Below are 14,192 nucleotides of genomic sequence, written 5' to 3'. Positions count from 1 at the left end.
ATATGTACAATAGACAGTTTTAGGAGGAGGGGAGGGGGGGGGGGGGTAGGTTAAGACTTTGACAGGGGCCAATTTGGAATTGCAGCCTCCTGAAGGTGATTCTTTAGGGCAGTTTTGAAAGTGAGTAGGGTTTTACACTCCTTTACTCCTTTGGGTAGGGCATTCCACATTTTTGTTGAATAGCATGAGAAAGAGTTCATTCCCTTGTTTGTGCCAAATCTGGGTTGAACATGATCAGTGGAGCTGCCTCTGGTGTTATGATTGTGGACTTCATTTACGTTTTGGAAGTATTTTAACAAATACAGGGGGATCCCAATGTTGTGTCGAATCTTGTAGACCAGGCCCATAGCAAGTTGCCCTACTCTGTCCTCAACCCTGAGCCATCCAACCCTAGCAAAGTGAGCAGGGGTTAGATGGGTTGTATGATTGAGGCCAAGAAGTGCAGTACTGCAGTATTGATACTTTAACTTAAGTTTTTTTTTAAATAGTACTTTTTCCACCACTGTTGTTGAGCATCTTTAATGATTACGCACATTCTGACATTCCAATGACGTCTAGTGCTACATTAATGGGCGGGGCCTGGGGGGGCGGGGCGGGGGACCGGCGTGACCGTAGCAGCCAATAGGGAACCGGAATGTTTTACCCGCTCTGAGCCAATCAGAAGTCACAGTATTACCAAAGCCTCTGCGGCTGCGCAGTGTTGCCAGCTCTGCTTATTATAAGCGGCTTTGGGCTTGTTCTTTTTTGTAAAGTTTGTACATATTGGTAGTTGCGACGGGTTGCGGTTTTTGGGGCTTGTTTCTAAAGTGCAGTTGCTTATTTGGGCTTGTTTCTAAAGTGCAGTTGCTTATTTGGTGCTTGTTTCTAAAGTGTAGTTGCTTATTTGGGCTTGTTTCTAAAGTGTAGTTGTTTATTTGGGCTTAATTGTTTCTAAAGTGTAGTTGCTTATTTGGGCTTGTTTCTATAAGTGTAGTTGTTTATTTGGGCTTGTTTTTAAAGTGTAGGCCTAGTTGTTTATTTGGGCTTGTTTCTAAAGTGTTAGTTGCTTATTTGTGCTTGTTTCCAAAGTGTTAGTTGCTTATTTGTGCTTGTTTCTAAAGTGTTGCTTATTTGGGTTTGTTCCACAATTTTTTAATTATTGTTCCAGATGTTTTCATGACCCCCATCTAAAAATGTTTTTTTTTGCCAGGGAGCCCCCCGTACATTGTGTTGTTAGAACTTTAAAACATCTTCCAAATATTCCACATTTTATTTCAAGATTTTTTGAAAATAGCAGATCTACAAGCTCACACCGCGTCGCATGAGCTTGTAGATCTGCTATTTTCAATGTATACAGTATATATTAGGTTTAAAGTGCTCATAATGGCCTGTGACCCGCCAAAACAATCATATTTGAACTGGGGACCCCCCTAAAATGATCATATTTGAACTGGGGACCCCCCACCCTGACAAGCACTTGGAATTGTAGGAGATGAGGCATTCCATTTAATTTGACTTGGTTCCACATATAAATATTGAAAATAGCGAGGCATTGTTGTGAGCTTGTAGATTGGCTATTTTCAAAAATGTTGCCTCTACATTATTTGACAAATTGGCCAATGTTTGACCAGTCTTTATAGTACAGTTTGTTGATTACTTTTGATGCAGTACTGCTCTATTTCTTTTCTTTCTTCTTAAGTATTAAAATTGTCACTTCACTATCATCTGGGGACCCCCCCCCCCCCTCATGTGGGGACCCCCCTGGGGGTCCCGACCCACAGATTGAGAACCCTGCCCTATAGTTGCTTCTTTTGGGCTTGTTTTCCTAGACATGTGGCTGCTTATTTCTCTCACAAAATCTGGCAACACTGTCGACGCCTCCCGTCTGTCAGCAGCAGCACTCAGCAACAGCATCTGGTTCTGCAGCACCAGGATTTCCCAATTGACTGTAGTGTTAAAGCACAATCATAGTTGTTTTGTATTTATTCACAGTATAATGACACAGTGGATGTGTACTGTTGTTGATGCACGCTCCATGACGTCTGTTCTCTTCATCTAGCGGAAGGTGAGAACAACAAGCGACGCAAACGGTCGCTTCTTGACTGAAATAACGTCGCTGCTAGCTTTCGCTGCTGCAGCCGTAGCCTGAAAATAGCCGATCTACAAGCTCACAACGCGTCGCGTCCGCGACGCGTTGTGAGCTTGTAGATCCGCTATATTCGGCGGCGCGCCGGCACCTAGCCAAGGAGCTACTGTAGCCTAGCGCTGATGTGTCAGTGTGAACGTTAGCTGCTTGTTGATGTTAGCATGTTAAATAACGTGGCTTATTAAGCAGTTATAATAGCAGTTGTGACACGTAATAGTTTACCTGTTTTCTGCAGTGTCTCTAATCAATGCTAATATTGCAACTAAAGGCTAGTTAGATAATCTAATCGAGTATATGTTTTTTTGGGTGTCTCTAGTTACGCTATTACATAATGTTATAAACGTACATCTATATAATTTGGTAAGGTTTTATTTAGAGAGTCAAAGTGGACCTTAAAATCTGATGCTCTTGCAAGGAAATAATAATGCATTGCATTGTTATTATAGCAGTCCAGTGGGCAGGGTTTGGCTTACCAGCCAAGCTAGCTCTGTCTGCACCCTTGTTGCATAATAATGCTTGCCTTGCAACCAGCAACTCATTGCTGAGAGCCTAAAAGCCTATACAACCCATATAAAGGTTGTGAACTAAATTATTACTTTAAAAAAAGTAATAATTTAGAGCTGCAAATTCTTTTTTACCCCCTTTTTCTCCCCAATTTAGTAATTATGCCAATTAATTACTCCCTACACAGTACACACATTTCTGTGTTATCACTGCTGTCATATCCTACTGACTCACCTGCCCGTGAGGAGCCCCCACCGGGAGGACGAAGGGCCTTCGTCCTACTCCTCCCGCCCAACACTCCCTGCTGACAGGTGCCGCCCTAGCATGACTGTCATACCATGACAGTCATGTAATCACTTGTTCCTGGTTTGCGATTTTATTTTACATTTACAACTGTCACATCTACATAAACGTTCAGATTTCTAATATAAAGTGCTTACCCCCAAACCACGGATGTAACAAGTTGAGGCGCACCGCTCTAAGTACCTGTATCTTCCATATTGTTCAATAAAAAGCATTTTAATCCGATCGGTGGCCATTTTCTTTTTTTCTTTTTTGTAATGTATCAGAGTGCAATACACATCCCAACCGATAGTGTCGCGTAGTTGAAAGCATCGGAGAAAATTCGGAGAAAATGACCGGCGATCGGATTATAAAGCTTTTTATTGAACACAATACAGAAGATACAGGTACTTAGACCGGTGCACTTTAACTGGTTACATCTGTGGCTTGGGGGTATGCACTTTAATTTTAAATCTGAACGTTTATGTAGATGTACTGGTACCAGGAACAGGTGGTTCCATGACGCTTGTGACAGACGAGCGTCATGTGAACCATGGCTAGTGCCGCCCCAGCCCGTAGGAGTACGTATAATGACCAATATCACCCTCCCCGCCCGGCTTCCCTCCCCCGAACACGGGCCAATTGTGTTCATATAGACGCCTGATAAACTCAAAGCCGGATGCACCACGGTGGATTCAAACCCACAACCTCTGTGGTGGTGGGCAGGGACTTTACCACTGCGCCACCTGAGCGCCTCAAGGTTGTTAACTTCTTAACTAAAGTCCGTACCTTGTGCAAATTTGCTCCCGATTCCCCAAAATATGTCACACATGCTATTTGCCTAGTACAGCGAAACAGTGCTGCTAGAAGCACAGTAATGTCAACAATAATTTGCATTGGTCTGCTATCGATGCAGATCGACCATAGAGGCAAAACTTGCGTGCAGTGCAAGTGTGACTGTAGCATTTTCCTTGCTTTGGCAATTGTAAACGTATGTTTCCCATGCCGAGAAAGATTTTAAATGGAATGGCTTACTTGCTTGATGTAGACTCTTCCTGGCAAAGACGTCGACAAGCTCAGGGTGCTGAGGTGAAATTGAGTTGAGGGAGAGAGCGTTATGATTACATTGATTTTTAACAGTAATGTCAGCAATATTCTATACAGAGGAGGCAAAACGTGTGACCTTTGCATTTTCAGGTCTGAAAGCTTTCAACTGTGTTTTGCAGGTCAACGCGGAGACCTGACAATCTTTTTTTGTTCATTTAGCTCTTTAACACATATGCCTAAATCAAGAAAACTGATTTCACTTATGTTTAATGTTTTTAATGTAGGATCATGTGGTTTAATATTTTGAGTAAATGTATTCACTTTTTCTTTCTCAGGTGCATCATACAATTATGGAGTTTTGAAAGCACAGCAGAGTGTTTTGGGGGGAAAGGGAACCTTTCCCCTCAAGTTGGCTGGTTGGACTGCTGGATAATGTCAGAGGGTTGTTAATATGGTTGCCTTTTTGTAAATTATTTAAAAGTAACAAGTGAGAAACTATTTTTGGAATATTTGTACAATTTTGTATAAAAGATATAGAACTTAATAGTTGTTGTTGTTGATAATTGTTATTGTCTTGATGCCATTGTATACTGAAAGCACCTTAGATTGTATTGTACTGCCGGTCAAAATGGTAGATTGAAACGAGTCAAAGTAAGGCTCTGGGGTTGCTAGGGTGCAGTGGAACCTCAACACAAGCACAATTCTAGCACCCCAACTATCTCGACCATATCATCATATATAAATATATCACTTACTTTGAGTGCAGCTCTTTTTCGGGAACTATTCATTTGGTAAGCTGTGCTTGCCTGGAGGGATATTCTCTGGATTTTGTGTTTGTTTGTTTTGTATTTGTTTGTGTTGATTTATTTAGTTATTTAGCTATTGGTTGTAGGTGGTGGGTCTTTAGGAGAACAGGGTTAGGGTTAGGACTGGACAGAGGATGGGCCTAGCTACACCTGACTGCACACCAAAATGCAGCTCACCTCGCCATGCAGACGAGGTGGTGGCGGCAATAACAGGTGGTTCTGAGGGGCAGCTGCGAGCGTTCCTCACTGCACACTGCCACAATGCAGCCACTTTGAGGGATGCCTTTGGTCGCACCGCCCTGCACCTGGCAGCCTCGCTGGGCAAGAAGGCCCTGCTCGAGTGGCTCCTTGAGTGCAAGAATGCTGACCTGACGGTGAAAGACAAGGAGTCTGGCTGGACTGCTCAGCACCGCAGCGCCTTCTATGGACATATCCACTGCCTCATGGCACTGGTTAAGGTGGGTGGCTGGTGGATCATGGGTGTTAGAGAGTTAGAGGTGTTAGAGATTTAGATTATAGATCATTAGAAAGCAATGCTATCCACACACTCCAATTAGTATGCTTGTAGATGCAATGTTTCATCTGAAGTAAGGCATATTGATACATTATAACCAAAGTTATACTATAGATATAGATTCTACAATGTAATTATTATTTGTAATTTGAAACTTGAATAATGGCGGCTAGAATGTCCTCCACAACTACACAGTAAGACAATATAGAGAGTGTTTGTCCTGCAGTTTCATCCTCTTTTTTTCCCTCTTATTTTAGCATGGTGGACTACTCTCTACCCAGGACAAGGAGGGTCACTCTGTCCTGGACTTGACAATGAAGGACAGGCCAGCACATGTTGCATTTAAACACACTGGTAAGAACAGAAAAGCTATGAAAAGCTAGATTTACATTGTTGTGCCTCAGTTATTCTGGCTTTTACTAGACTGGTTGTACTGGCATGACAATGTGCAATTTAGCCATTTAGCAGACACTCTCATCCAGAGTGACTTAGAAAGCACAACAGGGTCACATAGGATTCACGAACCCTAGTCAACCAACAGCAGGCTTAGTGGTTGAGTTATTACAGTGCTAAGAAAACAAGTATGTGCTACAATACAAAGTATAGCAGGTGGACATAGAACCTAGCATCGATCTAAATAACGTACTTAGAGTTAGATGTATGTTGTTTACTTATTCACAGATACTATCTAAATAACATGCATAGCATCTGTGAACAAGTAAACACATACCAACGTCTGTCTAAATAACATAACTAGCATCTATCTAAATAGGCCAACATGACCTGGCTGCACACAAGAAGGCGGACCTCCACAAAAAGTACCTCTGCAGTTGACCTCAGTGACCTCAGCAGCAGAAGTCTATCCTGGGCTTATTCATTGTAGGGTCAAGTTGCCTTGGGAGAGACGTGGAGGCTGAGTTTGAATCAGACTTTTGGCGAATCAGTTTCAAAATTGCACAGCCTAGCAGGCTGGCCAGCCTCCAGTTGATATCTAAAGGCAACTTCACCCTGGAGGAGCTACTACTTAATGGGGGAAAAACAACATGAAGACCACCTTCTGTTGCTGAGGGCATATGATTTAAACTTCCACACATAAGATGCGTGATATACTGTAAAATGCTGAGGTGTTTCTTGCGCCATCTTGTCTACAGCCAGGTCTCTCAACAAGTGCAGATTAGAATAAGGAGTGATAGGGGATGAGGAGTCTGAAGAGGTAACTTATCAGTTAGGCACTATGCTATTTCCAATAGCATAGCCCAGTGCTATGCTTTTAGACAGCATGTTCTTTAAGTGCAGGTTCTGTCCATTGGCAGGCACTCAACAAGGTGCTGCTCAGTTTCACCGCTGTGACATTTCTGAAGGATTTACTTGAAAAGGTGTAGTAGAAATCTTTCAAAGGCTGGGCTGCAGACTCACACTGAATAGGAACATTCCTGTCCCAAAACACCTTTCTCAAGTTACTAGCAGAGATGTTGTCTCTGCTGTTATTGTTGTAAATGGTGTTCTCTTGTTTTTTTGTTTTGTTATCTTACCAGACCCAACTGAGGTGTACACTTGGGGCAACAATACAAATTTCACTCTTGGGCATGGGAACCAGGAGAGCAGACAGCACCCTGAGCTTGTCGACGTCTTTGCCAGGACGGGAGTCTACATCAAGCAAGTAAGCCAATAATAAATTGTTTTCGTCTCAGCTCTCATGAGGGCAAGTAGGTGTTTGTCACTGTTATGTACGGAAGTGTTGCATAAAAAAAAAACATCTTGTTCTTGATCCAGCATGTTACCTGGGTCACCCTGCAAAACATTGCCTCCCCAAAGACCTCCCCGAGTCTGAATCTCTCTTGGGTGGTGTTTCTCAGCGGGCGCTAACGCCGCTCAGGGGGTTGTTCAGAGAACGTTGGGGGTGCTGGAAGAAATATTTGTGAAAGGTGAAGGTTGAAAGGTGTCCTGTCCTCTACCTCCAGCGCCTTGCTGTAGTCCAGGGACGCTGGCTTTTGTGCGTGGCCATGGGGGCTGAACTTGACCACCACTCGCCCCCCCCTTCCCCCCCGACCCCCCCCCCCCCCCTCCACCCACTGCGTCGCGGGCATTTACGCGCGAAGCGCGCGCGATTTTTTTTGCTTAATTAATTCATTAAATGACCATAAAACAACATTAACAACACTCTACCCATCCTTCAGTGTGTCCCATCCTCAAATGTTTTACTTAAATAAAAGTACTTTTAGTAGTAGCCTATAGTTACTTATACTCCACTACATATAGACAAATATTGTACTTTTACTCCACTACAATTATTTTATAACTTTATTTACTATAGTTACTTTGTAGATTTTGATTATTATTACAAAACCACTTATACAGTATATATACTTTGGCAATTTGAAAATAGCAGATTTGCGACGCGTTGTGAGCTTGTAGATCTGCTATTTTCAAAGAATTTGTATACATTTTACACGTTTGAAAACTTGTGAAATGGGACCTTCTGCATAATGAGTACTTTTACTTTTGGTACTTTAAATACATTTTGATACCAATACTTTTCTACTTTTACTCAAGTACATTTTGAATACCTTACTTTTACTTGTAATAGAGTATTTTTACACCGCAGAATTGATACTTTTGTTTAAGTAAAACATTTTAGTACTTTTTCCACCACTGGTATTCAGTGCATGCAGTGAGTGACTGTTAGTGCACACAGGACGAGGGAGTCGAGGGACACAGCATAGCGACCCTTCATTTCAATAAGGGCAGACGGCAGAGCCAAAACCTGCAGAACATGTTTAGCACAGCCATAGCCATGGTTCACATGACACTTGTAGTCCCCCTGGTCTAAAGTTGTGTTCGATTTTTCGAGCCGCAATAGCCCCGCCCCCCCGCCGCGAGCCGTTTCTCTGTCTGGGCTATTGTTCTAGGTGTCAACGGCGCGTTAACACCTATCTGCGCCCCGCTATAGTAATGGTAATGGTAGTGGTACTGTAAGTTTGAGCCTGACATCTGAGATTCATTCATTCATGACCAATTGAGCGTGGGGGCGCTAGCCCCGAAGCCCCCGCGTCATCGGCGCCCCTGCTGTAGTCCATAGTCAGATTAACCCAAAATAACACAAGATGTTTCATGTTCACTCTGTCTTTACTGAAGCCAGTTGGAGTTAGTTAAAACTGAGAAATAAGCATACATTGCCATTAGAACTGATAAACATTCATACCATTAAGATGTAACATCTCTGCTGTCCAAAATATTATGTTCAACATGTTTTTAACTCAACAACTCAACTCAACTCAAATTTTATTTATAAAGCACATTACAATGACCAAGGCCAACCAAAGTGCTATACAACACATCAAAACAACAATGTTACAATACATACGGTGCAAATATAAAATACAAAATACAAAATGCAAGCGCTGATTAAGAAAAGGATAACAAGATAGTGAGGTAGAAACGATAATTATGGTGTAGTTGTTTAACTATTTTCAAAAGCCATGGAAAAGAAATAGGTCTTTAGTAGAGATTTAAAAATGTCTATGGACTGAGAGGCTCGTATATTAAACGGAAGGCTGTTCCAGAGCCTCGGGGCGGCCGCAGCGAAGGCTCGGTCGCCTCTAGACCTTTTGTTGGTTGCGAGCTCGATCAGTAGCAACTGATCGGCCGACCTTAGGGGTCTGGGTGGAATATATCCATTAATGAGGTCGTTGAGGAAAGGGGGGGCTAGCCCATTAAATGCTTTAAAAGCAAGCGTTAAAATCTTAAAATCAATTCTAAAACGGACCGGGAGCCAGTGGAGAGAGGCCAGGACGGGAGTAATATGGTCCCGCCTCTTTGTACCGGTAAGGAGGCGGGCAGCGGCATTTTGGATGAGCTGCAATCGTTTTAAGAGCGATTTGTCGATGCCGATATAGAGGGAATTGCAGTAATCCAGCCGGGTGGAAATGAAGGCATGGATCACTCTTTCAAGGTCACTGGGAGAGAGGTAAGGCTTGACCTTTGTCAATAGGCGCAGCTGGAAGAAGCTGGCACTTACCACGGAGCTGACCTGTTTGTCAAATTTAAAATCAGTGTCGAAGGTGACACCAAGGTTTTTGACGTGGGGGTGAATGTTGGCGCTTAGGGGGCCTAGGGAGCCGGGTGGAGGGACGGAGGAGCCGGAGCCGAAGAATATGACTTCCGTCTTATTTTCATTCAGTTCGAGAAAGTTTTGGTCCATCCAATATTTAATGTCTGCTAGACAGTCGAGCAGGGGTTGGTGTGAGTTTGAGGAGGTGGTTTCTAGGGGCAGGTATAGCTGGATGTCGTCAGCGAAGCAGTGGAAGGATATATTGTATTTCTCTATGATGGATCCTAGGGGTAATAGATAGAGCAGGAAGAGGATAGGGCCCAGGATCGACCCTTGGGGGACACCACGGGTAAGAGGGGCCTTAGTAGAGGTGTAATTACCTAGCCGAATGGAGAAACTCCTATCAGCTAGATATGATTCAAACCATTTGAGGGCGGTGCCTGTGATGCCTACATAATGTTCCAATCGATATAGGAGGATTCTGTGGTCGATTGTATCGAAGGCAGCGGTCAAGTCTAGCAGCACCAGGACAGCAGATTTACCAATGTCAGCAGATAGGAGTAGATCATTAAAAACTTTTAAAAGGGCGGTTTCGGTGCTGTGGCCAGGCTTGAATCCAGACTGAAATTTTTCATGGATGTTGTTTGTAGATAAAAACAACTGGAGCTGGGTGTAGACAACCTTTTCTAGGACCTTCGAGAGGAATGGGAGTTGTGAGATGGGCCTAAAATTTGACAGAACAGTGGGATCCAGGTTTTTCTTTTTTAAAAGGGGCTGGACTACTGCTTGTTTGAAAACAGCTGGGACGCATCCTGAGGAGAGACTTGAGTTTATTAAAACCAGCACAGTGGGCCCAATAGAGTCGAACACGTCCTTAAGGAGGCGAGAGGGGATAGTGTCAAGGGGACAGGTTGTGGGTCGCAGGTGTTTAACAGTATCAGAGAGTGATGACAGAGATATAGGTGAAAAGGTATCAAGGACGGCGTGACGTAATGGTGGGAGGGGTGCAGGTGTGACAAACATATGAGTTGACCTGAGGTTATCAATTTTGTCAATAAAAAACTTTAAAAACTTCTCACAGAGAGCTGATGATGGCACGACAGGTGATGTAGAACGAGGATTAATCAGAGAATTAAAAACATTAAAAAGAACCTGTGGCTTGTGGCAGTTCATGGAGACCAGGTTTGAAATATAATTAGTTTTGGCAATTTTGACAGATTTTTGGTAGTCAGAGAAACAGGTGCGGAGGATCTGGAGGGAAACATGTAGACTGTCCTTTTTCCATTTTCTTTCCGCTCGCCTACATGCGCGCCGGAGGATACGAGTAGAGTCGTTTAGCCATGGTTCAGTGAGTGGTCGTGTGCGCTTAGCCCTCAGAGGGGCGACCAAGTTTAAAATGTCAGTGCATGTGGAGTCAAATATTGAAATAAGATCATCCACATTTAGACCATGGCTGTGGTCTGGTACATTTGTAGGGGAGGCAAAAAACATATCGGAAAACTGAGATGCAGTTTGGTGATTTATCATGCGTGACTGGGTTTGTGGGGCGAGGTTATTGGCTATTGATGAGGGAATTGCGGCAGTGAAGAGGATAGGTATATGGTCTGAAATACTGCTGGATAATGGGGAGAGCTCAATTTGGGGAATAGCCAGACCATACGATAGTACCAGGTCCAGTGTATGACCCTTCTCGTGAGTCGGGCCGGTTACAGACTGGGTGAGGTTAAAACAGTCCATGAGATTAAAAAAGTCCTTAACTAATGGTTTTGAGGGGCAACATACGTGAATAGAACAACACAATACTGCCTCATCAAAGTTGGTATGGTGACTTTATACATTGTCAGATACTTGAATGTGTCCTTACATTATCATTACTTTACCCAAATACAGCTCAAGTGGAGTTAGGAGGTTTTTGACCATTAATGTGGAGGTAGGGTTTTTTTCCGTCTGACTTTGTCATTCTAATCAATGATGGAAAGAACAACCATCTCCAAAGTTGGAGTTAGGTGGTTTGACTGACAGTTTGAGGATCCAATGGAGTTAGGAGGTTTAGTCAGAAGCACTTTTTAATACTTTCAATATACAACTGATTTATTAAAAAAGAAAAAGTTGAAAAATGAAGATAGCTGGTTTCTGCCTGTCCAGCGACGATATGCTAAATCTTCCTGCTAAATAATCATTCAGTGCACCTACTCTGAATATACTCTTCACTAACAGAACTATTGTTTCCAAAATAGTGTTTGCCAACAATGCCTCAAGACACATACTAGCTTAAAGATGAAGATACAGTAAAACACAGAGATGGGAATTCTTAATCAAAATAATAGTGACCCTTAATGACATCATCAACAAGGAATAGATTCACATTCACAAACCTATTGCTAAGACTAATTTATTGACAGTCTTCTGGGAGCTGTTTCTTGCTTTCCCAACAACATATCTCATTTAGCAGGAATTTAGCCTGGTCATCCACATGCAATCCAAGTCCCGCAATCACTTGGACTTGATGGCCTCTGGTGCAATAAGTCTGAAACTAACTTCTCTGCAACCTGCAGTGAAGAGAAGAAACTGTCAAATAACTACAAAATGTCAAAGCAAATGAGCTTATATACTTTTGAAAGTTAAAATAAATAGGCATATATAACCTACATATCCGTAAGTTATTTTTCCAGTGACCTTTCGTAGACTTTTCCTTGGTAGGCTGCAATTAATTAGAATGCTTATTGTTTCATATTTTCGATTGGCTGCTGTTTGTGACCTAATAAAAGCTTGAATGTCATATTTGTAACTGTTGCTAACACTCATAAATATAGTTTCTATTCACACGACCTTTTAGCTCCCTGGGATATGATATTCCAACTGTCCAGCAACCACAGTTATTTGTCATTCAGTAACATGTTTTATTTGTATGATATAACATAGAATAACAACAATATTAATATTCAGGGAAGACAGTAAGGGACCTACCTACGTAATGGATATGGGAGTGCTGGCCCCAAAAAGAGAATAGTGTTGAGAACACTTCTCTAAAGTATATCAGCATGAGAAAGTAATAATACATTTATTCTACAAACAGCGCCATTGCTTTGATTAATGAGTCATATTTTGGTTGAGAGATAGTCTGAGTCCAAACAAATGAGGCATTTATTGGTGATTCGGCCGCAGTAATGTGAGAGTGAGACGACTGTAGGTTTAATCCTCCTCATTGTGCTATACAGTAGATTGGTTCTGTAAGGTGTTGTTAATATCAATTCAATTGAGCACATGGGAGTACAGGGCAACAGGTGTTAAACGCTTGGACTGTATCCTTGCATAGGGCAATTTGTGGCTCTGCATGGTTAAACACACTGCCTCGGTGAGCCAGCCAGGCTATAGTTTCATTTCATGCCACATTTTGGTGCTGCTCTTAGTGTGATTATTATGGCTTTTGGCACCAATGCCACTACCCCCAGTGCTAGACATGCACCAGATGCTATGTGTACCAGCCAGGTGAAATGAATTTATTGAAGGTTTTTCCTATGAAAGATTTCTTCTGGTTTTGCATACACGTTTTTCACAACCAGGTTCATTGTTTTGTTGTTGGGAACAATTTACCAAAATAGTGTTTTACCGTAGTCTGGCTATTGAAGTAAGAAACCCAATGCTTTGGTCCCTCTGCTGACCTGGGGGCTTATGATGCAGAGTAATTTCATAATGCAAAGTGGGGGGCAGATAGATCCCCTTTCACGACCAGAGTACGACCCCGGTGGGGCTGTACACACATGGGCACAGCCTTTGCAGCCTTTGTCTTGCCTACTCAGTCCTGCAGGTGCTGGGGGGTTAAATATTAATCCCAGAATGGCATGTTTTAATTAAATGAACCGCATTTGTGTGTGTGTGTGTCTCCATCAATGTGATACTCCGGGATGCACCCCTGTGGTCTTTTGTGGGCTTGAAGGGATCAATGTATTAGTAATGATGTTTGCTTTTCCACTTGTACCGCGGCCTTTATTGGTGCACACTGTTTTACTATTACTACATGAGGGCTTGGCCAGGAAAATGGAAAGACATGCATCACTGCCTCCAATTTGAGGACCGGATTATGATGTCGGGCCACTTATTCAGCACAAAGTATGACAAGAAAATAGCCGAATATGTCTTCTATGATTATTTACCAATCCCAACAAAACTAGCTAACCACATAGCCTACAGTACATAGAACTATATGGATTTAACCACATAAGCCCTATTTTATATTTTGTTATACAATGGTGTCACATGGCAAAAATAAAATGTTTGAACATTTTCGCCTATAATTATGACATGCCCAAAATTGGGATACCAGGTTGAAAGAGGTTCAACTAAATCGATCACGCTCCCCACCAAAAAAGGTTTGTGAATATCCTATAATACCAATGTTTTATTTTGTCTTCTCCTTTTTAGGTGGTCCTGTGTAAGTTCCACTCTGTGTTCCTATCTCAGAAGGGCCAGGTGTTTACCTGTGGACATGGACTGGGAGGGCGACTCGGCCATGGGGATGAACAGACTTACCTGGTAAGTTATCTGTTGGATGTAAATGATTACGTGATGATTATTTTAGAAGTAAAATGAGCTTTTGATCTATCAGTATTCACTATTGCTTTCTTCCAAATGTATTGTTCTCCTTTTCATTCCCGTCTCCATTAGGGCTGCAGCTATTGATTTTTTACATTTGTTGTTTATATATCAACGAATCGACGCAAAAGTCCATTAGTTTGAGACTACTTAAGCTCTATTACACTTTGTCGTACAAGTGTCAGGAAAATATAGTGAAAATAGCCGATCTACAAGTCGTGAGCTTGTTTATCTATACTATTTACGCTATTTTCATTTAGTTTTTTTTAC

General features: G+C 42.3%; 1 protein-coding gene across 4 annotated transcripts in view; it reads left to right on the top strand.

The window, feature by feature from the left end:
* The first annotated feature begins 1,865 nt into the window (after nucleotides 1–1,865).
* Nucleotides 1,866–14,192, top strand: part of ibtk (inhibitor of Bruton agammaglobulinemia tyrosine kinase) — a 35,531-nt gene continuing 23,204 nt past the window's right edge. For 3 of the 4 annotated variants that reach the window (XM_080427362.1, XM_080427361.1, XM_080427359.1), the window contains exons 1-5: nucleotides 1,866–2,044; nucleotides 4,294–5,222; nucleotides 5,536–5,632; nucleotides 6,814–6,938; nucleotides 13,752–13,862. In XM_080427362.1, the coding sequence (XP_080283488.1) occupies nucleotides 4,899–5,222; nucleotides 5,536–5,632; nucleotides 6,814–6,938; nucleotides 13,752–13,862 (657 nt within the window). In that variant the 5' untranslated portion in view covers nucleotides 1,866–2,044; nucleotides 4,294–4,898. The remainder of the gene's footprint in view (nucleotides 2,045–4,293; nucleotides 5,223–5,535; nucleotides 5,633–6,813; nucleotides 6,939–13,751; nucleotides 13,863–14,192) is intronic. The other variant, XM_080427360.1, reaches the window with a different exon arrangement.

This window comes from Gymnoscopelus braueri, assembly GCF_963280865.1.
Source record: "Gymnoscopelus braueri genome assembly, chromosome: 4".
NCBI lineage: Eukaryota > Metazoa > Chordata > Actinopteri > Myctophiformes > Myctophidae > Gymnoscopelus > Gymnoscopelus braueri.
This window is presented reverse-complemented; position numbering and strand designations above follow the sequence as displayed.